At 36.2% G+C, this 27296-nt stretch overlaps 1 protein-coding gene across 1 annotated transcript in view; it reads left to right on the top strand.

Annotated features, from left to right (window-relative positions):
- Positions 1-27296, top strand: part of Taf4b (TATA-box binding protein associated factor 4b) — a 114850-nt gene that overhangs the window by 65297 nt on the left and 22257 nt on the right. The window contains exons 12-14 of the mRNA XM_021639921.2: positions 6105-6230; positions 9966-10022; positions 18292-18396. Coding sequence (XP_021495596.2) covers positions 6105-6230; positions 9966-10022; positions 18292-18396 — 288 coding nt within the window. The remainder of the gene's footprint in view (positions 1-6104; positions 6231-9965; positions 10023-18291; positions 18397-27296) is intronic.

Raw genomic sequence — 27296 nt, 5'->3', positions numbered from 1 at the left:
AGGAATTTGTTCACTTTTGTAGTTTATATCATATTACTGTCAGTTCAATTGTTAGTGGTAATTACATTTTTTTTTCCTGATTCTTATTTGTGTCTTCCCTTTTTTCTTTGTTACTGTAGCTAATGACTTCTCTATTTTGTTAGTCATAACAAAGAACCAGGAAATTTTTTATTTCATTGACTTTACTTGTGTGTTCTCAATTTTATTTATCTCTGTTTAAGTCTTTATTGTTTGCTTTGTTCTACTAGCTTTGGGTTTAGTTTGTTCCTTTTTTAATTCTGCAAGTTGTGTAATCAAGGTGTTTATTTGAGCTCTTTCTCTTCTAGATAGACGGTTATTGCTATGCCTTGAGGATATGAGAGATCACTGTATTTTGTACATTTTGGAGATGTCATCTTTTGATTTGTCTTTCCCCCCTTTGACTCACCAGTTCAGTATAGATTGTTAAATTTCCATGTTTTTGTGAATTTTTCAAGTTTTTTTCAAGCTTCACTTCTTTGTGATAAGAGAAAGTTCATATGATTCAAATTAAATTCATTGAAATGAGTTTGAAATGAATTTCAACTCACTGAAATGAAAATATGGTCTTTCCTAAAGAATGTTCCACATGGCACTTGAATAGACTGTGTCTGGTTTTGGTCTTGTATGTTATATTGATACATGCTTGTTATCTAGCTGGCTTATAATGTTGCCATCTGTTTTTTGTTGTTGTTGACTATCTATATTCAATGTGATATTGAAACAGGGATTAAATTCTTAACACTGTTTTAGTTCAGCAATAGAAGATGTGTTTATGAGGCACTAGGTTTAATCTCTGATACCAAACAAAAAGTTGTAACAAGGTTTGCTGTATGTTGGATTTATATAACTGTATCATATTTCTGTTATTAAAACAATTCCTAAGCTATTTAGCTTAAAATAAAGAAAAGCTTCTTCTGGCTAATTGGTTTGGAGGTTCTAGTCCATGGATGGTTTGACTCGTTGCTGTTGGTGATGCCTCATGGCAATAGCTTTTCTGGTTAAGCAAAGCTGTTGAGCTCAAGATAGCCAGGAATCAAAAGAGAATAAGAGGGGAAACTAGTGTCCTGATATTTCCTAGGGTCTGTTCTAGCTCCTTCCATTAGCATAATTGGCTTGTGACCAAGCAGGCAACCATGGACCATTGAATAATGCAATCTTCTTAGCCCTTTTATTAATATATATCATCCCATTCTTCTCCATTTCTCCAGTTAAGAACCACTTAACTCCCTGTGTGACTCAAGTAGGCCTTGGACTCCTGGATTCAAAAGATATCTTGCCTGAGTCTTACCTAGGGTTACAGGTGCATGCCTTCACGCCTAACTTTTTTATATTCATAGATTTTGGCTTAGTCTATCTTGTTTAATATTGTCATAACAGCCAAACTTCCTTTGTAATATCTTTTCTCATATTTTAGGCTTCTAAGAGATGATAATAAAATATAACAAAATAAAATATAAGACAAAAAATAAACCATCACATTAGAGTTGGACAGGACAGACAAACAGAAGAAAAAGAGCCCAAGAGAAGGCACAGGAATCAGAGATGCACTTATTTGCACGCTCAGGAATTCCCAAAACCACAAACTGGAAGCCATAATATATGCGCAGAGGACCTGGTACAGACCTGTGCAGGCCCTATACTTGCTGCTTCAGTCTCTGTGAGTTCATATTAGCTTTGGTCATGTTGATTTTTAGGGAGCCTAGTTTTCTTAGTGTTCCCTATTTATTCCCTCTGGCTCTTATACTCTTCCTTATACTCTTCCCATAAGAGTTTGGCTGTGGGTCTCAGTATTTGTTTCCATTTGCTTCAAGAAGAAGCTTCTCTGATGATAGCTAAACAAGCCACTGATCTGTAAGTATAGCAGAATATCATTAGGAGTCAAGTTTATTACTTCAGTCAGTAGTATTTGATTTTACCCTAGGCCTTTGGGCTATCTAGTCTCTGGTTTTTGGTTTCCCAAGCAGTGTTGGATATGGGTTTCATCTCATGCAAATCATAAAACATTAACATAAAAAGTTGTACAGTATTTAAAAGAGCCCATCACTCAAAAGTCTAACTTTTCTTTAAAAGTCTAAAGTCTCTCAACTGTAGGCTCCTGTAACATAAAAAAAATAAGTTATCTTTAAAAGAAAAGGACCAAAGTACAGTTACAATCAAAGCAAAGCTCAGGCTCATTAAGTATACATAACTGGTATCTGACATCTTCTGGGCTCCAAAGTGTTTTGTTCTCCAGCTCTACCATTCACAGTATAGACAATTTGTGTTATAGTCTCAGACCAGTTCTTCTCCACAGCTGCTTCTGTTCTTTGTTGTCTTTCATGGTCCTGGCATCTTCCAAAGGTTGAGGTATCCACAGTCAGCACCTTAATCAGTGGCCTTATGGCTCTCCTCAGGGATTTTTGATTTTACCATATGGTATCAGTAGTGCTCATCCCCTTCAATCTTGGGATCTCACTTCAACTGAGACTATGTCTTTATTAGTGGCCTCTCCTGGTTTGTTTGTTTTTTTGTTTTTTTGTTTTTTTTCAGGGATTCCAGCCCTTTTTATATAGCTTTGTAATTCCATGACCTCTTCATGCCTGACTCTTACACATTACTAGGTTTGGCTGTCAGCATGAAATACAGCCTTGGCCTGCTATGAACCACAGCTTCTGTGTGCTGACCCCAAGAAAATACTTCCAGAATATTTCATGTTAATATGCCAGTCAAAGCCTTCAGATAGAATCTCATGTGCTACTAGAATTTGATAGCCCTAAGAAAATGGGTAGTATTTATCCCACCTAGAAAACCTTAATCTCTTAGCTTATGAGACCTTGCTGGGCCCACTAGAGCATACCTGTAAGTAATCCCAGCACTCAGGGAGGCAGAAGCAGGCAAATCTCTTGAGTTCAAGGCCAGCCTGGTCTATAAAGTGAGTCCAGGACAGCCAAGGCTACACAGAAAAGTCCTATCTTAAGGGGAAAAAAATTAACCACCTTAACTTTCTGTTTCTCAACTTTCTTAATCCTGTGATCCCTTAATACGGTTTTTTTTAATTTTTATATTAATTACAGTTTATTCACTTTGTATCCCAGTTGTAGCTCCCTCTTTGATTCCCTCCCCATTCTACCCTCCCTCCCTCATCTCCTCCCATGCCTCTGCCCCAGTCCTCCCCTTCCTCCTAACCCTAGACTAGCATGTCTCATCAGAACTGGCTGCATTGTCTTCCTCTGTAGCCTGGCAAGGCTGCTCCCCCATTAGGGGGAGGTGATCAAAGAGCCTGCCACTGAGTTCATGTCAAAGACAGTCCCTATTGCCATTACTAGGTAACTCACTTGGATACTGAGTTGCCATGGGCTACATTTGTGCAGGGGTTCTAGGTTATCTCCATGAACGGTCCTTGGTTGGAGTATCAGTCTCAGAAAAGACCTGGACCCAGGTTTTTTTTGGTTCTGTTGTTTCTCCTTGTGGAGCGCCTGTCCTCTCCAGGTCTTTCTATCTCCCCCTTCTTTCATAAGATTCCCTGCACTGTGCCCAAAGTTTCATTATGAGCCTCAGCATCTGCTTTGATACACTGCTGGGTAAAGTCTTTCAAAGGCCCTCTGTGGTAGGCTCCTGTCCTGTTTCCTGTTTTCTCCCTCTTCTGATTTCTGTCCCCTTTGCCTTTCTGAGTGAGGATTGATCATCTTGCCTATGGTCCTCCTTGCTTAGCTTGTACAGATTTTAGCATGTTTATCCTATATTATATGTCTAATATCCACTCATGAGTGAGTATATACCCTGTGTGTCTTACTGTTTTTGGGATACCTCACTCAAGATTATCTTTTCTAGTTCCCACCATTTGCTTACAGCATATTGTGGTGACTGCAACCATAAAATTGTTACATTGCCACTTCATAACTGTGATTTTGTAACTATTTATGAATCATAATGTAAATATCTGATACATAAGATATCTGATATGTGTCTCCTGTGAAAGGAGCACTCGATACCCCTCCCAAAGGGGTTGTGACCTACAGTTTGAGAACCATTGCATTATATACTTACTATTGATTTATCCAGTATTGCTGCCTGAATATTATATAGAAAGACAAAAATTATCTTTCTTTAAGTAGAAATATAACCATTTAATTCAAAATTACCATTATTTTATAGACTTTAATTGTAATAGTATTTATATCAAAGATTAAGCCTGGTCCTTCTATCTCTATCTCTTGGGGTTTATTTTTATCTATACAATAAAGTAATTCTACTTTGCAAAAAAAAAAAAAAAAAAAAAAAAGCTACCATTAAAAGTCCCACAGTTTTAAAAAATTTATTTATTTTTATGTACGTTTGGAGTTTGGCCTACATTTATGTCTGTGTAAGGGAGTTGGATTCACTAAAACTTACAGAAAGTTGTGAGCCGTCATGTGGATGCTGGGAATTGAGCCAGGGTCCTCTGGAAGAGCCACCACCAAGTCTGGATATCTAGTGACTTTCATACTTCCGATACATGAAGACTTTAGTTGCTCAACAGAGACAGAAAGGAATATGATAATATTGGGATTACCTGTTATTTAACAAAGGTGGTAGAGGTTCAGTAGGTTAGGGAAAGGCACTTATTTGCAGTATGAAAGGAAAAGGAAAAACTATTTCATAGACAGTTGTATCTGAATTAGTAAAGGAAACAGCATGATAAGTGATATGGTTAAGATTCTTTTTAAATTAATGCTCACTGTCCCTTTTAAATTAAATTTCTATCTGTAAACTGTCTCCAGAGTTTCAGAACACACTGGTAAAGATGAAGTATTTAAGAAACCACTGTTACTATGCTTAACCTCTATGCTTGGCCCATAATATATTCCACATTTTATCTTGTATTATTTAACTTTAAAGACCATTTGGGAATTCTTGTATTAAGCTTGAAGTAAAATAAGTAGCACTAATACATCCTTCTTTCTTAAACCATGTAATACTCTTTTGATCTAGTTAAATACCAACAATAAAAATTTAATTTAAAAAGAATCTTGGGCATATGAAATCTCTTAGTCTAAGTTAATTGAAGCAGCCATAATCACAAGGATAAAATGAAGATGGAGATGGGAGTAAGTGCTGTGCTGGGTTCTAAGCTAGGCACTCGTGTTGCACTCAATGTTTAGTTAATTTTGGCTGTATAAGTCTATCCCAGGTGTTGGCTGCTGAGATGAGTAGATGGTAGGTTAAGTGCTGCTTGGGCAAAACCTTTCTGCTTTTCCCACAACTGACCATATATACAAATACATATATTATAGAGGGAGCTAGGTAGCCATAGATAAAGAAAACTAGAAAATGCTCACATTGAAGAACACTGTTTTGGTAATCTAGCATACCAGGATAAATGAGATCGTTTGAATGTTGTCATTTTATGGAATTCTTCATATAAGAAATTATAGTTTTTTTATTACAGCTCTCATTTGTAGATTATATGCTTTCTCTCTGCTTGAGAGACTGAAGCTGAATGATATCAAGTTCTAGGGAAGCCAGGTCTGTATAGTGAGAATCTGGTTATAAATAGATAAATGATAAATAAATAAATTACAGAGTTATTTTGAGTAAGGTTTCTGTCTAAATTGAGACTTTGTAAGGGGACTCTAAACCAGGCCTTCTTGAGTTTAATGTTTCTCATTTTATGTTCTAATTTTAGAAGTGTTTTAGTTTGTTAGAAGTAAGCCAGTCTAACCATCCATTATCGCCTTTTTCCCCTAGCTGTTCTTTTCAGCGAGGTAATTTTATTTCTTGCTTTTTATCTAAGATTTAATTACTTATATTTATGTCTATTGAGATAGAAAATAATTTGACTAACGGAGATTGAATTATAGGTATTGGTATATTCTACTGGGTTCTTTTTCCTATTGTTAGGATCTGTTTGACTTAATTATTTTCCCTGTTTCTGAATAGGCTTGCTAAGGAAATCTTTCTTTCAAATTTTAAGGTTGATTAAAGTTTCTGACTTTTATTTGCTTATTTGTTGAACAGAATCAAAAATACTGTCTTCTGAAAAATCTAGTTTATGTTTCATATTATTTATCATAATGCCTAATGCAAAATGTATTGTCCATAATCATAAGACTTTTTTCCTCTAGGGAAGTGAAAATTACGTCTTGTCCACTGACACCAGATCACAGCTCAAATTTCTCGAAAAGCTAGATCAATTGGAGAAACAGAGGAAGGATTTAGAAGAAAGAGAAATGTTACTAAAGGCAGCCAAGGTAAAGCACTGTATGATTTCCAGGAACGTGGCCTGGCAATATATGTGATCATAGTTGTCTTTGTCATTGACAGTCTTGCTTTTATTAAACCTTTAGATTTCTCTTGAATTTTCTAAAACAAAATTACTAATACAGTGTCTTACAACCAAAATGGTGTGGTATGATAACTTGTAATTAATGAGTTAATCTTTTGTTTCCTCCCTTATATTCTGATGTACCTGATGTCATTCCTATACACGCGCCTCTCCTCCCAGGTTAGACCTTTATAAAAATCTTATACTCTTTTAAGACACTATTTGGTATGTACCTAGTTGAAGTTAACAATTTTTAAAAGACAGGAAGATTGTGGTAAAATTAGGAATAATTTGGAGTATATGAAAAAAAACATAAATTGGTGGAAAGACCTTAGAAAAAGGGATTAAGAGGAAAGACAGGTGGAGCAATGACCTAGATTCTTCCTTTTAAGCTGTTAATGATTAGGTACCACAAAAAAGTTCTTGTCACGTCTCTCACTGAACATCCTACATTTGGATTATGATATTCCAAATCTGAGATTTACTCTTCCTGCCATTATCCTCTGCCATCTTCGCCTCCCCCCCCCCCCCGGTTTTTCTAGACAGGGTTTCTCTGTGTAGGTTTGGCTGTCCTCGACTCCCTTTGTAGACCAGGCTGGCCTTGATCTCACAGATATCCATCTGCCTCTGACTCCCTGAGTGCTGGGATTACAGGTGTGCGTCACTACGCCTGAACCAGCCATTTCTATAGGGAATTCTGCTCCTTTTTACTTGAAGATGCTGGTCAGAGGCCAGTATTAGAGCACGCACTGTGTCCATTGCTTAACAGTATCATTACATACAGGATATTTAGTGGATAGCTATAGGAAATATTTGTATGATGTGTATATACTTACTCATACAAATATCTACAATGTTTTCTATGTGTATAGAATCATGAGTTCATATGGATACCTCTAACTTTAGTCCTGTATCTCATTCTTTATATCCATAAGTTATCCACTTTATAAAACCTTTCTCTTACTTGCAACATGGCTCAGGGTGTAGGAGTACTTGCTGCTAAACCTGATGACCTGAGCTTAGTCCCTGCATTCTACATGGTTTTAGGATAAACCCAACTCCCATAAGTTGTTCTCTGAACTGTACACTTGTTCAATGGTCTTCATGTATATATACATACATTCATTCATTCGTTTATTCATTCTTCCTCTCTCCCTCCCTCCTCCAAATAATTACAGAATTTTTTTTTTCTCCAGGAGTAAGGAAGTTTGCTTCCATTATTATCCTTGGCTTATGTCCTCAATCAATGTATATATTTGATTAGTGAGATTCAGATGTTACCAGCTTGGCTGATCATGCCGGTTTTATTGGCCATGTTCCTTGTCATTACACCCACTGGCCTGTGTCGCACTGAGACATCCCAAACCTGCACAAGGATGTGGGTACCATGACATTGCTGCCTTGTTTTCCCATCCCTAACACTGACCCCTGTTCTGGGAAGGGCTGGGAGAGGGGACAGGAAGTATTCCTGAGCTTGAAATATTATCAAGAATTCAGCTACAGTAACAAGGTAGTTTACTGGTTCTTTGTTTCTACTTACTATGAAATAAAAGTTATAAACTATTAAATATTAGCCTAGTTATTATTTATAAAAGATATTATACTGGCTCTCGGTCTCTTTGACTTTTCTTCTTACTTTTTAAGACAGAGTTATAGATATTTGGATGACCTTACTTTTAGTCCTATGCCTTTTCTGTCTTTGTGCTCTTCTCAGATTGTACTTCTAGCGCAGCCTACATTCTGAAACTCTTGGTATGTACAATTGACTACTTACTGGCTATCACTTTTCTGGCCAATAGGACTTTCAAATTGTGTATGTCTAAACAGACTTCTGATTTTTTTTTCTCCTTTAATATGGCTTTTTCTCACTCAGTAAATGACATTAATTTACTGAAAGTTCAAGGAAAAAACCTAGATGTTATCTTTATCTTCCTTGTTTCTCCTCCATAACCACACCCAATTTACTTTCTTGGTGTAGTAAATACTATCCATCTTTTCATCACATTGTCACCACTGTAGTTCAAGGCATCTTTTCCTTGGATTTTGATATCATCTAACTGATTTCTTTTTCCTTCCTCATCTATTCATCAGGATGATTTTTGTAATAAAAATGCATGGCCTTGCAGGGCGTGGTAGCTCATATCTTTAATCCCAGCACTTGGGAGACAGAGGAAGAGGATCTCTGAGTTTGAGGCCAGCCCAGGCTACGCAGTGAGTTCCAGGACAGCCAGGAATAAAGGATAGACTGGGTCACAAAAAACAAAACATAGTGTTTAGTGATTTCTTGTTGGTTGTACTTATTTAAACTTCACACAAGACTTCAAAAGACCTTTATCTAGTACCTGACTCTGAGTTCACCTCATGATGCTCCTTCACTTATTCCACTCATCACACTAAAGTGTCTATTCCAAACTTGTGTGTATCTTCGGATATTAAACCTTTGAGTTGGCTTCTAAAACTGACAAGTGAATTACTTCTTCCTGGATGTGTACTCTGTATTAGATCTTCCCCTATGGAAACTTAAAATTCTTCTCAGTTGCTTAAGCCAGAATCTAGATATTATCCTTTTTTCATCTTTAGTTTGCACCCTGTATCTAGTGTACCACAGGTCTTGACTTCATTTTCAAAATGGGATTTGAACCTATTTGTCATTGTCATCTTTGCTATACTGCTGTTGTAGGCTTCTGTTATTCTCTCAGTCATCCTCTGTTCATAGCAATTGCTTGAGAGTAGTCTCATCATTATGTAGACACGTGTGCCTTAAGTCTTTTGTAAGCCTGATGGAGCCCCTTTCTTAAGTGTTGCTCCAATGATCTTTCATTCTTGTGCTCTGCAATAATAGTGTTGCTCCAGTGGCTGATTGTTAAGACAACACTTTACCTCATTTTTCTCCTTCAGATTTTCTGTGTGCTTCAAACACATGGCTTTCCTCTCTGTTCTCAGACTTGCTGTCATTTTAAGGCTTTGATATTTACTGTGTCTTATGTTTGAATGTTCTTCCCTAATATCTTGATGTGATTGCCTGTTTACTGTTATTCAGATTTCTATACCTACCATGTTCCTCATACTCATTTTATCACATTTTTATAGCATATAGCAGTATTAGTAATATTTTATTAAGTGCAATAGAGGACCTAAAACTTTAATAAAAATATTGAAAGTGTTTCTTATTTGTTTCAGAAATTGCTCTTTTTAAGAGATTAGGTTAAAGGATAGGTGAATTCTTGATTTTTAATAATTGTTAAAATACCATATGCTTTTCCAAAATAGCTTCACCTTCAGAATTGCTTCATCTTCAAAAGATGAGGCAGTGATGTTTGTTTTCATTCATTTGAGCCCACACTTCTTTTCCTTTTCTTCTTCTGTTCAGCCCAGTTTTCATTTTACCATGTTCCAGCAAGAACAATGTCATGCCTTGACTGGACCTGACTGACATTGTTAGCATCATTTTCAGTATGTGTTTCCTCCAGGCTAGAACTGCAGCAGCCTGCCCAGATGACGAGGAGGAGGGGCCGAGGGCTGGAGTGCAGCTAGACTAGATCGAGGCATTACCCCTGGAGCTAGGGTTTTCAATCACAGGAGAAATCATCATTTATTAAATATTTAACAGCAATGCTAGTGTTTAGATGATTTCTAATAAAATTTTCTTTTCCTTTGACAGAGCCGCTCCAATAAAGAAGATCCAGAACAGCTGAGATTAAAACAGAAAGCCAAAGAGGTAGGACTTTCAAGTAACCATTCTGGTCTTTGTGTTTGAGGGAAGGTTGGCAGCCTCTCTCTTGGCAATTAGGTCAGAGTTTATTTTACTGTTGCATACCATTTGCAAAAGCCTTAGGGAAGGACAGGAACTGCTGAAGGCAAGGGCAGTACTTCAAATGAGGTCAGTGAGCTGTGTGCTCTCCTTTTAAAATTTATTTTCAAGGCTTAGGCCTGTCTGGAAATGGCTCCTTTGTAAACTGCAACCATATACTTGGAGGAATATAGTGTGGGATTAAAAGAAAGAAAGAAAGAAACTTTTGAGATTTAGCATCTGGGACTGTACAATAGGCTACATTTTTCCAGGGTAATTGTTCGTTTTGTAAATCTGATACTGCTTATAATTCTTTGGCTGGGAGGCGGTACTGGGATTTAGTTTTAAATGGAAAGTGCCTCTGGCTTTTAATTTTCTGGGCCCAGCAGTTTTCTGTTCTGGAATGGAGCCCTTGTTTCACACAGTTCATGTTTAGCTGCAGGGGTTTTAGTTTATAGCTTAGACTGGTTAAGCTTTTACTCCCAGAGGCCTCTGCATAGCAACTGTAGAAATCAACAAATAAGTTCATTTATGTCTGCAGCCTCCTCTCAGTAGCTGACTTTTTACATTTCCCAATATCCATTTCCTGACTTCTCTAGCCTCAGAGAAAAAGCTCCACTAATTGGAGCTTATTTTAATTGAGCCTTAATATTGGATCTCACTGGAGTTGCCCCCAGAGCTACTGAGAACAGAATGAAATGAAAGTACCTAAGGTTGAAGGTGTGTGTGTGTGTGTGTGTGTGTGTGTGTGTGTGTGTGTGTGTGTAATTTTTTCACTTGACCTACAGATTCTTTTCCCTCCTGAATAAATCATCAAGCCTGTTCACATTCCTGGTTAAGGATCTGACAGCAGATGATAATAAAGACAATTGAGGTGTGAGACGTGTGATATGGAGCTGAAGAAATTGGTTTCTATAGTTACTTGACTGATTTCATGCAATTTTTAAGGATCTTTGTGCTAAATAAGAGTGATTTCCTGAGTAACCTTTTTCCTTAACTGTGCCTCTTGAACTATGAAATTTGTTGTCCTCAGCATTGCTGTACTTGGCGCCTAGGTGCCAGCAGCAGCAGGTTATTTATTAATGTTCTAAGGCCCTTATTGTTTGGATTAATGTGGGAGCTCAGGCAAAACACATGGAAGTGGAGTAAGATTCTTAGAATCAACACATTGTATTTTTTTGAGCATAGAGAAAGAAAATACATGAACTCTGGGTATAGGGGTATTAGGGCAAGAAAGGAAGAAAAATTAAAGTGTTGGAGCCAGAGTTATTTTAAACAGATTGTTTCTTATTCAAATTTCCTTCCATTGTAAATTTATCTAATACTATTAACCTGAGAACTATAGCTAGCATTCTTTCTAAGCAAACCTAGGTTAATGCTAGATATTTGTAGCTTGTGCTACTTGTCAGTGATCTGAATCCTGAGTATCCCTTCTTGCTTTAATTAAAAACTGGTTGGATACTTATATCTCTCTTTAAAAAATATTTTAAAAAATGATTCTCTTTTTGAAAAGTATCTCTCAGAAAGTTAATTATCTTATCCTGTGTATTCTTGCTTCATAACCATGAGTACTTAGATTCCTCCCTCCCATGGTTTTCAAAGAGATGGTTTTATTTCATATTTTTTGGTGGTATATTTAATCAATGAAGACAATAGGTAGGCAGCAATCTTCAAAAAATACTGTCAGGTAGGATGTGGCTTCTTTTACTGAAAGTGAGGGATAGTAAACCTTTTTTTTTTCTTTGTACTACTCTTTAGTATTTCTTTTTCAAGTGAGGTCAAAAGAAATATAATTTCCTTCCATACTATTTTTAAAGTCTCCTACAGTAAATCCACTGTGGTAAAAAAGAAATCAACTTTCTTAGAAAAGGGCCATCTTTTGTATTATTTATTGGCTGCAAAGTTAGTCTGAAAGTTAAATATTGTCATTTTTATCTTTCTTCTGTCCTATAGACTGTAACTTCACTGTACAAAATAGTTTCCTTTCAGAGTCACACACAAGGGTTACTGTAATTTGTTTTATAAAAATATCCCTGCCTTACTATTGAGTTGGAGTATTCTCTTCTACAGTAATATATAAAGTTAGGCACTTGTAGAAGTTGTAGTGGTATAGTTTATTCTTTTTGTATTAACTAAGACGTTTTCTTGGCTTAATTGGGAAGGTTAATGCTGTTCAGTGGTTGTTGCTCTATTACAACAGCTTTGCTTTTCTTTGCAAACTGGTCACTAGGAAAGTAGACTAATGACAACATTTTAAATGCAGAATCCCAAAAGAACTGCTTCAAGAAGTTGTGGGCTTTGTTTATGCTTGGAGATGTTTCAGCAGGGTGTTTATCATGTTTCAAATCATGCCTAAATCTGAACTTTGCATATTGTTAATGACTGTAGCTTTGTTATTGACAATTCTCCCAAGGTTTTTCTTTTTTTTTTTTAATAGTTTTAGAAATTTACTTTTTTTAAAATTGCCAGGTTTTTATAAAGATGTCTAGTGATTGTTTTTTTTATTCTTATTGACTTCTTCACCATTCTCATTCTCATTGCCATTCTCACCTGGATACCTTTGTGTTTGCCTTCAGCCTAGTCTCAGCCCATTGCAGTGGCTCCTGCTGCATACTGTTGCCATTGATCTGACAGGTTATCCATTTGGAAACCTTTCTGCTAACTGGCAAAATGTCTGTGGCCATCCCTGTAATCCAGACATTTTATCTTAAGCTTGGAGGGTATCTTTTCCCATTTTCAGTGTGTGCTGTTTTTTTGTTTTGTTTTACACTATTTTAGGTGTTTTTGTTTCTCTCTAAAAACAGTTTTCACAGCTGCAATTTTGGGGTTAATAGATACTTTTTCTAAAATGTAAATAGTGATATTCTTCCACTTTACCCTATATTTGTGAAGTTTTTTTTTTAATAGAACTTTATTAGTACTCCCCTCATTTTTTTTTTTTTGTTGTTGTTTTTTGGGTTTTTTTGTTTTGTTTTGTTTTAAGATTTATTTTATGTATGAGTCCTTCATCTGCATGCACACTTGCATGCCAGAAGAGGGCATCAGATCCCAGTATAGATGGTTCTGAGCCACCATGCAGTTGCTGGGAGTTGAACTCAGGACCTCTGGAAGTACGGACAGTGCTCTTATCGCTGAGCTGTCTCTCTAGCCCTATTTGTGAAGCTTTATAGAACATTACTAGTTGTCAGATTTTAATTCCAAATAAGCAGGCTCGGCACATCTGCAGACTTGTCTGAAATGTGTATTGTATGTTGTGTGTTGTAGGTTAACATTTATATTTTCCATGGTGTTTTCCCTTAGTACATCACTCCAAATTCTGCACAGCAAGCCATTTGGTCTTGAAATTTAAGCTTCCAGATTTCTTTAAGGGTTTTGAAAATATATTTTCTGACCCTTATGTTCATTTGGATTTTTTTTTCTTTTTTGAGAAGTGTGAGTTCAGTGAATCTGTGCAAAATGAAGCAAAGAATTTATTCATTTTTTTTAACACTTCAAGGCATTTTTACTTTCATTTTATATCAGACGTTAAAGGGGAAGAAAAGGACTATAACAGTGTATGTGCTGGCACATTGACTTTGAATAGCAACCTGTGGGGAAAGTGATTAAAATGCATAACAGATTAGAAACATATTCTAAAATAGGATGTTTTTTCTAAATAAATTATGAAACTAAAAACTCAGGGTACAACTTTCCAGAGACCACTGTTAGTTCCTATCGTGCAGTTAATAACGTACTTCATATAAGCTTTATTTCTGAATAGAAAGTATGTTTTAAGAAAGGCAGTGAAAAATTTGTTATTTTGATCTTTTGCTGTTGTTGCTATTGTTTTTTTTTGTTGTTGTTTGTTTGTTTTGTTCTTTTTAAATTATATCAATCTTCCTACCTACCTACCTACCTACCTACCTATCTATCTACCTATTCTCACTACTTAGCCTTGGCTGCCTTGGTACACTCTGTATAGACTAGGTTGGCTTGGAATTCATAGAGATCCTCCTGCCTCTGCCTCCCAAATTCTGGGATTAAACATGTACATCACTACAACTGGGAGGGCATTGTTTTGTTTTCCTGTGTGTTTGCAACAGTCTCCTTATGTAGCCCTGGAACTTTCTGGAACAGACCTCTTTGAGGCTGGACTTGCACTTAACAGAGATCCACCTGACTCTGCTTCCTGAGTTCTGGGATTAGTGCGTGTGCCACTATGCCTGGCCCATCATGATTCTTACACATTATCAGGTTTAGCTACCATCATAAGCAGCTTCAGCCCTCAATGGACTGTAGCCTACTTGTGCTGACCCTCAGTAGATACTCCCAGATTTACAATCTTCAGTGGTACTAGTCTCTTCTTAATCACTACTAATTTCTCAGCTCTAACTAGTCAACATCAATTGCCCCAGTAAAGCAGAGATTTCACTTCAGTGTTGCTGGTCTCTTGTTAATTATAGCCGATTCTACAGCCCCAGCTAACCAGAACTACAGATTAAATTTTGAATGTCATGAATGATTTCAGACGTGGTCTTTGCTTCCTTCTAAAACTTGACAAGCTAGGCCTCCATCATCTGCATTGTTCTCTTTATTCTTATCTTCAAAGCTCCCACCATAGCTCATTATGCTTTGTGTTTTCATTGGTTTTCTGGACCGAAGTTCCAAATTCCTTGCACAGTCTTCCTCATAACACATGGTCACACCTGTCATAGCAGTACCTCATGACCTGGTATCAATTTATTTTTTCAATTGCTGTGATTAAGACCAGGACCATAAGCAGCAGCGTGGGGAAGAAAGGGTTTGTTTACACTTATCATCTCATTCATGGTCCATCTTGAAGGGGATTGGAGATAAGAGCTCAAGCAGAGACTGTGGAGGATTGCAATATACTGACTTGCTCTTTCTGGCTAGTTCAGCCTGCACTTAGGACCACTACCCAAGGATGTGCAGATAGTGAGTTGGGCCCTCCATATCAACCATCAATTAAGGAAATGGACCACAGTCCAGTCTGTTGGGAGCATGCTCTCAGCTGAGAGGTTTTTCTTCCAAAATGACTCTAGCTTTTGTTCAGTTGACATAAAACAAGTCTTTCATTTTCTTAAATGTATCTGTCACAGACCAGAAGATTTTAATTTGTGGGACCAGTTTGTCAGTGCTTCTACGACTAGATATGCCATATTTAAGAAGTCTTTGCTAGACTCCCAACTTCTAAAGATTTTCTCTATGCTTTTTATAGTTTATGCTTTTGCACCTTGAGTTAATTTTGTATAAAATTTGAAGTTTAGTTTAAGATTGCATGTTTTCCTTCCTCCCTTCCTTCCTCCCTCCCTCCCTCCTTTCCCTTCTTTCTTCCCTCCTTCCCTTCCTTTCCTTCTTTCCTGACAGGGTTTCTCTGAGGAGCCCTAGTTGTCCTGGAACTCACTCTGTAGACCAGGCTGGCCTCAAACTAAGAGATACGCCTACCTCTGCTTCCTAAGTTTTATGAGCCACCATGTGGTTGTTGGGAATTGAATTAAGGACCTTTGGAAGAACAGCCAGTGCTCTTTAACCTCTGAGCCATCTCTCTAGCCCACACCTGCTAAGTTTTAAAGGTAGTGGAATTAAAGGTGTGAGCCACTGTTTAATTCTGCCTTTTGTTTGTTTGTTTTTGTTTTCCATTTCTTGAATAGACATGTTAGACAGTTAGGTGGTAAGGACAGATTTTGTGTGTGATGCTCAAAGTCTTGAGTTCTGATCCTTTGTGGTCATTTTAGCACCTACCTTCTAGGAGATCTCCAGGCTCTGTTACTTTGTAGTCCTGGTGAGGATCATACCTGCATTTACTTTTGCAGTGTTGAGTAGTTCCTTTGTGCTAAGCAAGTACCCTCCATGAATTACAACTCTATTCTCATATAAACCTTAAAATCAATTTGTTTCTATTCACCAGGAATACATTCTGGAATTATGTTAGATCCTAGGGTCAATTTAAAAAAAAAAAAATCCTTTTTATGTATAAGGCAGGGGAGTTGGGTTCTAGGGATTAAACCCAGGGCCTCACACATACTAGATAGGTGCTCTGCCACTGATCCATGTCCTCAACTTTCAAAATCTTTATCAAGTTCAATTTAGCAATTCATGAACACAGTATGTCTCTTTTGTTTTTCTTGTATGATTATTTTGTGGCTGAAGCATACAGATGGCTGCATGTAATTTATTCTTCAGTATTTCATTTCAATATCTGTTTCCACCTGTTCTTGATATTTGGTTAGATGATTATTATTGTTTGTAGCAATTTTGCATTTTTCAGTTTTGTTAAATGCATTCATTAATACTACAGTGATTAAAAAATTGTTTTGTCTTACATTTATTTGTATATGAGCATGTGTGTGTATACATACTCTCAGCACATATATATGTAGAGGACAGAAGATAACTTGAGAAGGTGGTCCTCTTTTCTACCACGTGGGTCCTCAGGTCATCAGGTTCAGTAGCAAGCATCCTACCCACCTCTTTGAGCATCTTCCCTGCCAGCTAGATTTGTGGGGTGAAGGGCAGGGCATTGTTGTTGTTGATGATGTTCTTCTTAGATAATTAGCTTTTCTGCATAGATAATCATGCAGTCCTCTTGAATTTTTTTCTGAGCTTCATGTTGGCATCATCTTCAGCTACAGTTATGCCAAATCTTTATTAATGCCAGAGCTTCCTCTTGTTGTGTCTGATTGCTTTGCTTTGTGCTGGTTAAACTGCATTATTTTTGAGAGCATGTTATGACTATAGAACCACCTAAAACTATGGTCAGTTTCCAGGTGATTTTGTTTGCTTTGTTTTAGAAAGTTTTCTAAAGCGTCTAAAGGTAGAGTTATTTATATGGTCAGTTTAAAAACCTTTCTTGCGAGGGTGGGGCCTTGTTTGGTATGACTAACTTGAAGATGCCATGTATCTGTAAAGGCCTATAAAATATATTATTTGATTCATGCTGTAGGGTAGATTAGCTTAAGCCAGTTTGTTTGTTTGTTTGTTTGTTTTATATAGACGTTCTAGATTATGGCACCATCAGACCCTTGACTATAGTTTTTATTAAAAAGGCCAGCAGCAGCAAAAGATTTTATAACTTCTGAAATCCCTTATCTAACTATTTATTTATAAGAAAGCCTACAGCTTAAAAGGATTTCTCTCCTGTAATTTTGGATCAAATAGAATATAATTCTTAGTTTACTTACTCTGATTAATGGTTATCTTAATATATTTATGCTGCTATATAAAAAAACCCTTAGGGAATGTCCTATATTCAACAGGTTTTTATTTTCCACCGTTTTTGGAAATTAGGAAATTTAAGATGAAGGGGAAGGCTGGTTTGGTATGTGATGAGGACCCATTCCTCAAAGATGGTCCCTTGCTCCTCTCTCGCCCTCATCTTCTTTTATAACATATTTGAACATTGGTTACTGTTTTGTTTTTAAAAGAATATTCCCAGTGAAAGTTTCTCATAGTTTCTAATAGTTCTTGATCCTCAAGAACTTTTTTGCCTTGCACAGCAGTGAGATTTTCATGAAAAGAGGATACCTTCTGTATTGTTGCCCAGAGACTGAAAAATTGTACCTTTTACCTTGTATTTTCAGCCATTACAGAGTAAATCCATGAGTCTTATTTGCAAATGTTTGTAGTGACAACATTGGTCTCTGATAACTGGTTCTACCACTTCTTTGGATGGCTTGTATGGAATTGCTCTACTCTCTTAGATCCTCACTGTGCAAATTTTTTTTTTTCCTGTTTGAGCAATCAGTGAATACCCTTTCAGTGTGGTTGTGAGAGTTAAGAGTAATTTGTAAGTCATATAGCATGTGAACACTGTGCTCTATAATATACATACACTGCTGATTTCTTTTTAATTTGAAAAGGATGACTGTAGCCGGACCAATCTCTTTCCAAGTTGCTGTTCAGCTTTTTCTGCAGGCATGTTTTACCTGTTTAAACTGGGAGAAATTTTGGCATTAGATGCTTTTTCTTCTTCTGTCTAGACTCCCTCTTCCCTGGGCTCTGTTTCTTCTTCGTAAAGATTAAGGGTAGGAGTTAGTGGAGTTAAGATATCAGGAATGTGCTCTTAACTGCCAGGATGTCAATATTTATTTTATTCTATAATTTTATTTGGGAATAAATACAGAAACTGGTTTTGTGATCATTTTCTTTCTCTCTAAGCATCTGTGTAAACACTGGCTTTTTCTATCCCATCATCTAGTTGCAGCAGTTGGAGCTTGCCCAGATCCAATACAGAGATGCTAATCTCACAGCTCTTGCAGCTATTGGACCACGGAAGAAGAGACCACTAGAATCAGGAAATGAGGTACTAAAAATAATGCTTGTTGTTACTGTTTTTTTTGTTTGTTTGTTTGTTTTTTTAATCAAGACTATAAGCCAAAAAAAAAGAAAAGAAAAGAAAACAAAATGAGAATCATGGAAATAGTCTCTTCTGCACTACATACTACCAATATAAAATATATCTTACTCAGTATCCAAGTGGGTTACCTAGTAAGAGGAACAGGGACTGTCTCTGATATGAACTCAGTGGCAGGCTCTTTGATCACCTCCCCCAGAGGAGAAGGAGGAGTCTTCTGTGGAAGACAGTGCAGCTAGTTCTGATGAGACCTGATAGGCTAGGGTCAGTTGGAAGAGGAGGAGGACCTCCCTATCAGTGGCCTTGGGGAGGGGCATGGGAGGAGAAGAGGGAGTTAGGGAGGAATTGGTAGGGAATGAGGGAAGGGGTTGCAGCTGGGATACAAAGTGAATAAACTAATTAATATAAAAAAAGAAAAGATAATAAAAATATATACCTTACCAGTTTTTTTAACATGTGTGTCTTTTTCAACTCTGTTCTCACATATTGTGTCATCCTTTCTAGTCCCTATCTCCATTTATAGCATTTCCATTTAAAAGAATTTGTATTCTTTCTAACATATGTAAATACTCCTTTTTAACTTATATGAAGTGGTTGTATGTGGGTTTGCTCATGTGAATACAGATGACTGTAGTGAACAGAGGGTGTCAGATCCCCTGGAACTTGAGTTACCCGTGGTTTTGAGCCATCTAACATGGGTGCTAGAAATTGAAATTGGTTCTTCTGCAAGAGTAGTGTACGTGTGTGTTTATATATATACACTCAAAGGGCTAATCCATCGCTTTAGGTCCCTTTCTAACATTTTAATGTAATCTCTTGTTTACCTAAAGCTGTCTTGTCTACTGAGACTGCGTTTACACTCTTATTTCTGTGTACAAAGTGTGTTTATATAACTTAATTATTATTTTATTCTTTCCTAACTGCTACTTTTAAAATTTTAATTATTTTGTGCCCATTTGTATGAGTGGGATATGCATACTCTTGTCAAAACGCACATATGGCTGTCAGAAAACAACTGGAAGGTTAACTCTGAGTTGACTTCCCACTCTCTTGTTGCTGTTTTGCTTACTGCAGGTTATCTGGCCTGCAAACTTCCAAATGATACTCCAGTCTCCACCTCTCATCTCCCCTTCCAAATCCTGGAAAAAAAAAATGTTTTTAACTTGGATAGATGACAGTACTGTATTTAAATGAATTATAGTTTATTCAGCCACTTTTCTAGTAAATGCTCAGGTCATTTTCAAGTCTTTTCTTTCATTGACTCTTAAGATTTCTTTTTACTTAAATTGTTGTATAAGTAAAATTCTGGAAATACTTGTTGGAGAATATTCATATCTGGAAAAAAATTACTTGAAAAACTCAGACATACACGAAGTTAGAGATAGCAGCTATTGTCACTTTCAATTTCTATTTTTTACCACTAAGTTATACTTTACAATTATTAATTAAAGAAATAGAAATTCCTATCATTTTCTTTTTTTCTGGTCTTTTTTTTATGTAAAGTGTGCTTGTTTGTTTGCTTTGCTTTACATTGGAAAGCTTTAATTATTTTTTTTTAAATCAATCTTCCATTATTGTCTTAGGTTTATACTCTCTTTACAAATCCCTATCTCTGTTTTGTTTCTTTCTGTTTTATTTTGAAACAGGTTCTCACTGTATAGCTCAGGCTAGCCTTGAACTTGAATTCTTTTTGCCATAGCTTTGTAAATTCAAGGATTGTAGCCATCCTGACTATGAAAATCCTTTCTTAATTAGATTTACATTGTGCTTTTTAGATCTATATATATTTTTAATTTTTTTCTAGCTTTTCTCATAGTGCTAGGTATTGAACCTATGGCCATGTGCATTTATCCAGCATTTCTTTCTGGCTCAGTGCAGTGAACTTCTCTGCTCCACTATTTTATTGTTGTCCTGATGAAGTAATCTCCCTGAAGCTGTAAGATTGCATGAATCTTTCCTCTCTTAAAAAAAAAAGAAAAGGGGTTTAGGCTTATTTTTAAATCTGTAAGTAAGAGTTGAAATGTGGCTTAGCCATGGTAATGGTGCCCATCTACAATCTTAACGGAGCCGGAGTCCACAGCCAGCCTGCTTACAGAGCAAGGTTGAGCTAGCTTTGCCTGTCGAGTGAGTCTCAAAGAGGGTGCAAAGTTGTTAATGTGTACTTAGTTTTATTTTCTTGGTTCTGGTAATTAGTCAACACCATTTATTCACTAATTCTTAACTTACTGATTTAAAATGCCACGTTTATCACATACAATTTTGAATTGAATTCATTTATATTAGTCTCATTTATGCATACTATGAACCTGTCCTAATAGAATTTGTTATGAGTGTGAAAATATTTTGTATCTGCTGGTTGTTGATCTCTTGAAATGAAGCTATTTAGCATAATGGAAGACATTCTCATCTTCTAAATGAGAATGTTCTAAATGAACATAAATTTTAATATTCGCTTGGGTCTACCGGCTATATTATTGGGCAATACAAAACTATTCTCCTGGCATGTATCTTACTTACTTATTTAGTTAGTTATTTTTGCTAGTTGTAGAGATTAAACTGAGGGCCTCACATAGTCTTGTCAGCAATGTACACTCTGGTCCCTGTACATCTATTAATATTTTAGTACCCAAAACCTTTTAAAAACGGTGAACCGTTTTAAGTGTATAGGTAATGTTTACTGCACATATTCACATTTCTCACACACTTTTACATCCAGTAAGACTAACACACTATATTAATTAAACATTTCTCCATCTTTCCATTCTCTAACCCTTTTGTAACCTTCACTCCTTTCTGCTTGTATAAATTTAACTGCTTGGCTATCACACAGAAGTGGAGTTAGATGGTATTTTTTCCTTTCACTACTGGCTTGTTTGACTTAACATAGTATCTTCAATGTTTTAAATCCCAATATACTTAAAAATATGGTAAGACTAGTTCAGCAGAGAATTTTCTACTCTCCTATCACTGAACAGCCCACCACGCCTTGTTTTTTGTTTGTATGTAGGTAATCTGGGTAAATATCAAGATGCAATATGTTAGTTATTTCATCAAGGGTGTGACTGTGAACAGATCCTTTTAGCATACTTTTCCCTTTGTATGTCAAGAATATTATAACATTTTCCACCCCCTTAGTAATTGTTTAATATTGGAACGTATAAGAATGGCTTATACGTTCCTGACCCTCTTTTCTATTCTAGTGACATTATATAACACAGTCTCTTAAATGTTTTCCTAGTGAGAACTCATTGCAGCACATGGTGTAACAAAGGAAATGTATAGGTCTGAACTTGATACTTAACTTTCCCTTAAACTTTTAGGTTTGGACAAGTCTTTAGACCTCGTTCCTCAATTATCCCAGTAGGTTGAAAAGGTATAACACTTGCCTTGTAATGCTTTATATACATTCTGCTATTATGTAATTGCTTAATAGTTTACTTTGTCATCATAATAGAAATACTATTATTTCAGTTCACAGGTGAATTTGAAGTGCTGACCATTAAGCTCTGTAAGCCAGTCGTTCTTCTCAAATTCCTAATGCTGTGACCCTTTAATGAAGTTCCTCGTGTTGTGGTGACGCCCAACCACAAAGTTATTTTATTGCTACTTCATTACTGTAATTTTCTACTGCTATAAAGTGCAATATAAATATTGAATATGCAGGATATATGATATGTGACTCGTGTGAAAGGGTGGTTCTACCCTGAAAGGGGTCAATTTACAGGTTTTAGAACCACAGCTGTAAGCCTTCACTTTAGTCTAATTTAAAATTTTCACAAAGTTTCGAGAATTAAGTCTTTATTTATTATAAGATTTATTTTAAAATTTGCTTAGTATGTATGTGGATACATGTGCACATGGCACAGCATACCTGTGGAGGTCAGAGGACAGCTTTATAGAGTTGGTCCTTTCCTCCTTTGCACAGGTTCTGGGGATGATGTCAGGTCTCCAGGTTTGCATGGCAAAGAGTCTTTAACCACCAAGCCATCTCCCCATCCCCAATAGGTTCTTACATTCTTTTCCTTCATTATATATTATGTCCTCAGGTGTTTGGTAGAAAACAAATGTTCCTTTTATGTTCCACCAAGAAAGGTAGTTTATGTGACTTGTCTGTATTGACTTAATTTTATGGGGAGACGAAAATATCTGTCCACCCAGTTGAGTACCAGTGACAGACAGTATGCTTTCACCAAAGTCCAGCTTGTTGAGACCAGTGAGATTTTTGGGCTTGCTTACACAGTGCAATTGAGGAGTTATTTACAGGAGTCCAGAAACACCTGCACCATCACTAAGTTATAGCCAGTCATGAATGGCAACCTCCTAGAAGCTGCATCATGAAGCCATGCTTTTTACTGGCCTTGCATGTCTATAAATATTGTATTATCTTTTAAGATGTCTTGTACCTGTGGGAGGGAGTAATAGCTGAAATTTCAGATGAGGGATTCATGACACTCCTTTTTTCCTTTTCCCAGCTATGACTGTATTACTTACTCTGTTTTAGTTGCAATGTCAATGAGACAAAGTCCAGGATGGTAACCTATCATACAGAGGTAAAAACAACTATACAAGCTGTCAGTATTAAAATTCAAAAAAGATATTCTTTACCTGCGCTATAAACATTGCATTTTCTGTTCTTATGGTGCTTATGTAATCTTAAGAACTAAGATATTGGTTTCTCCTGTTGTTTCTTGAAGTTAAACTTAGGTAGTTGTTAAATGTTTATGTAACGTTATCTTGAATCTAAAACATCCATTTCTTCAATCAGCTAGTGGTATTTTAGTAAAAATTTTTATTATGCTGAGATTCAAGGCTTTTGTTGTTGTTGTTGTTGTTACTATTGTTGGTTTTTGCTTATGGTAATCGTCTTAGTTACTTTTCTATTACTATGAAGAGATGACCAAGGCAACTTTTAAAAGAAGGCATTTAATTGGAGGCTTGCTGTTAGTTTCAGAGAATTGGTCTGTGGCCATCATGATGGACAGCATGGCAGCACTGGAGCAGTGGCTGGAAGCCTTCATGTTGAGACAGCAGCCATGAGGCAGAGAGATGGGGAAGGGAGAGGGGAAAGAGAGAAGCTTACTGGGAATGTTGAGGCTTTTCTTTTAAAACCTCAAAGCTCACTCCCGATGGCACACCTCCTGCAACAAGGCCACACCTCATAATTCTTCCCTAACAGTCCTAACTTTGCCCCAGCATTCAAATATATAAGCATATGAAGGCCTTCTTACTTAAACCACCACAGTAATTTAAGTTTGAAGGCACAGTAATTTAACTTTGTATTTTTCTCTTAAAAATACAAAACAGGAAAGAACTCATGTTCTTCTTGTATTATACATACTGACTTATTGGACACTGCAATAACTTGAGTAATATTTTAATAATTGTTAAATCCATTTGGTCTCTGACAAATAAGATAGAAGTGATATATGAAATCATTTTTGATATTCTATTCTCTGGAAACAGACTTTGTTTCCTTAAAGATGTGAACTGAATTAACTTTAGAATTTACATTTGCTCTTGAAAATTATTTCCTATAATTCTAACTCTTGGGGAAAAAGGAAAATAAGGCTGTTTTGAATCTTTGTTTATGAATATATTAAAGTTGTTATTAATAATTAGAATTATGTTAGTCTTATTTTTAAAAAGTATATAGTAATTCTACAATTGAATTCCAATTCACAGAGCAATGTGAAAATACTGAGTTGCTATCATACCCCCACTTATTGGTGCAGTCTTAATATTGGTACTTTTTAAATGTTCCAAGCTTTGAAAATAAGATATTTATTTCATTTTGGACATTCTTCTAAATTCTTATTTTTAAGCCAGCAATTCTTTAAATGTTATTGACTACACATACAGTATTTGGACAGCACTTACAAAAATTTGTTTATATTAACTATTTGTATTCACTGGCCCTACTATAAGGTTGATAATAGGAACCATTACATTGAAGTATTTTACTGCAAGCGTGTTGGATATTGGGGAAAGAAGATGGAGAGACCATTGAGAAATGGTCTAGATAATAATAAATGGCTACTGGGAAATCTCTTTAATATTTCTGTACTTAGAGATGTACTTTTGAGAAATCTTATGACAAATTGACCCAGCAGTTTCTGTTGTAGGTACTCAGAACATGTCAGAATAAAAATTAGGGTCTTATTAATATTAATGATCATAATAGGTTATTTTCCCCTATTTCTGACTTGATGTTCAAGTTATTAGACTAGTTTGAGGGTGATAGCATGGGAAGGAGGTAGAGGATGTTCTAAAGGTAATGAGGAAACTGCAGTAAAAGTTGGGATAAAAGAGTCATGATGCTATGAAAGAATCATGCTTTCAGAATCCTTACTACATGTTTTCTTTGTCATTTTTGGGCTCCAAAAACCATGTGATATAGTTCTCCTTTACTGAACACCTCTAGTCCTGTAGAGAATTATTACATTCTACTCTTTTAAATTAAAAATACAAAGATACACCAGGGCTCTAAAATCCACTAGAACTTTATTTTCCATCTGGTATATGTTAAATATAATAATGAAGAAATAATGATAAAACAACAGTGGTCAGGCTAGGGAAAGGGAAAGCTAATACATGCTTTCTTGCAGGAATGAGCTTTACTTGGAGAAAGAGCCTCCAGGCAGTGATGGGCCTTCAAGGTGGGAGGTGAAACGTTACACAGTAAGTGGAATGGTATATGAGAAAGGCCAAAACATGATGAGAGCCTTAAATGGAAACATTAGTTTAAACATTAATTTCCATTTAAAGCCCGGAGAGGAGCTTCATAAAGAGTGAGAATAAGAGAGAAATAGAGGGGTTAAGGAAGATTATCAGACTTTCTAATATAAAGTTTTATGGGATCTGGTAGGAAAATTTACATCAAATGCTTTGGTTCAACAGAGAATATGTGACCAGGAGCATGGAAGAGCCAGGGTCTAGTTAAGAACTTAACTCTCTATTGGGATGGACCTGCAGGGAAGCATGGCCTAGTCTCAGTACTCTGTATGTCTGGTTTCTGAAAGAGTGACCACAGTCTTAAAGGGGCAAGCATATAATTCTTTATAAATAAGGAATAAACTGAGCTTATTTGAAGAAAAATTGAAAGTCGCCTGTGAATCAGTGTTAAAGTAAATAAAAGTAATAAAATATATTATATATTATATTTCTTTAGTTTTATAATTAGTTTTATTAGTTTCTGACTCCTTGAGATAGCTGAATAAAGTAATTATCATTGATTTGACAAGTTAGTATTGAGTAATTGCTAGTTTAAAATCGTTTATGAGTTAATTACTTTTTTTTTTGCTAGCAGTTGAAGCCAGGACTTTGTTTTTGTATACTACAGATTCAATGTCTAAGCATGTTGTAGACACTTAAAGAATTGCTGATTAGAGTCTCAGAACTACTCTGGATTTGTGAAGAAATCTGTAAAATAGGTAATCCCCTCCCACCCCTATCAATCTTTTCGACAGTATTTCTTTAACCTCATATTCCTATTATTTCTGTACTTTGGAAGCTTTTTTAGTGCCCAGAAATGACATACTTCATTTTACAGACACACACAGAAAGTATGCAGTATGATTTCCTGCTTATAAACAAAGAATTGAGGAGAGGCTAGATGTTGTGTCCTGAAAAGGCCTTATTGGTACAAAGTTGGATAGAGTTTTAGCCAACTTAGTATTTCCATACTAGGTAGAAGGGAACATAAGGAGGCAGAAAGCATTGGCCCTTCAAAGGTATTGAATCATTTACTAGAAACTGTTGACATGAAAAGTCCAGATTTTAATCTTTATTTCAAGGGGCACAGATAGTCGCCCCTTTGTACTGCCATCTACTTTCACTAGGCTGTCAAAACCAATTTTGTAAATGTTCTTCATGTACATAATTCCATAATTCATAAAAAAGTTGTTTTGTTTTTTTTTAAAGGTAGTGACAAAAATAAGCAGTAAAGACTGGGGGATGTTTCAGCTGGTAAAAAAGTACCAGTATTCAAAACCCAATGACCTGAGATTGATCTCTCAGGACTCACATAAAAAAAACCTGATCTCGTGGCATACACCTGTAATGCTAGCATTTCTACAGTGTGATGGAGACAAAGACATCCTCTGGAAGTTTGTGGGCTAGAGAGCCATCTGGAGTGCCTTATGCAGCAGCACTGATGAGACTATGCCTCAGCAAGGTAAAAGGCAAGAACTGCCGATGCCTAGAAACAGTGCCTGCCCCCACCCCCCGTTTTCATTTTTTTAAAGAAATAAGCAATGAATAGAAGAGTTACAACTTTTAATGTCAGGATATGCCAAAGATGTTTAAGAAAGAAAAGGGTCAAGATGGTGTGTTGACATTGTATTGTATTGTATTGTATTGTATTGTATTGTATTGTATTGTATTGTATTGTATTGTATTGCTAAATTGGTACTGTGCTTCGCAGAATTCCTTTTCTCATACAGCTCCTGGTTAGCTTGGGACATGGGGTGCTACCTATGTTATATTTAATGTTCTTTTTACCAAGTACTAGTCAGAAATGTATGCCATCAACAACTGTAAAGGAATAGAACCCTAAGGATAAGTTCTTGACTTAGTTCCGGCTTTTGTAAAATTGAGTCTCTCATGTAATTAGACAACATTCATCCTGTTTTTAATGACAGCAGAGACACAGATGACACTAAGTAACAAACAAGTACTTTTATAATTTGCACACTACAGGTAAGGAAGGCAAGGTTTGGGGAGCAAGTCTACCCTAAGAACAACAACAAAAGAATAATGGGATAGATTGTTCCCTTCAAAGTATACTGAAGAACTTACAGGAGAAAAAGGCTTTAAATTCTGACCTCAGAAACAGCAGAAGGAAGTTGAAG

The sequence above is a fragment of the Meriones unguiculatus genome, chromosome 2 (genome assembly GCF_030254825.1).
Source record: "Meriones unguiculatus strain TT.TT164.6M chromosome 2, Bangor_MerUng_6.1, whole genome shotgun sequence".
In the NCBI taxonomy this organism is placed as follows: Eukaryota; Metazoa; Chordata; class Mammalia; order Rodentia; family Muridae; genus Meriones; species Meriones unguiculatus.
The sequence above is the reverse complement of the archived record's forward strand: the minus strand, read 5'-3'. Positions and strand labels throughout refer to the sequence as shown.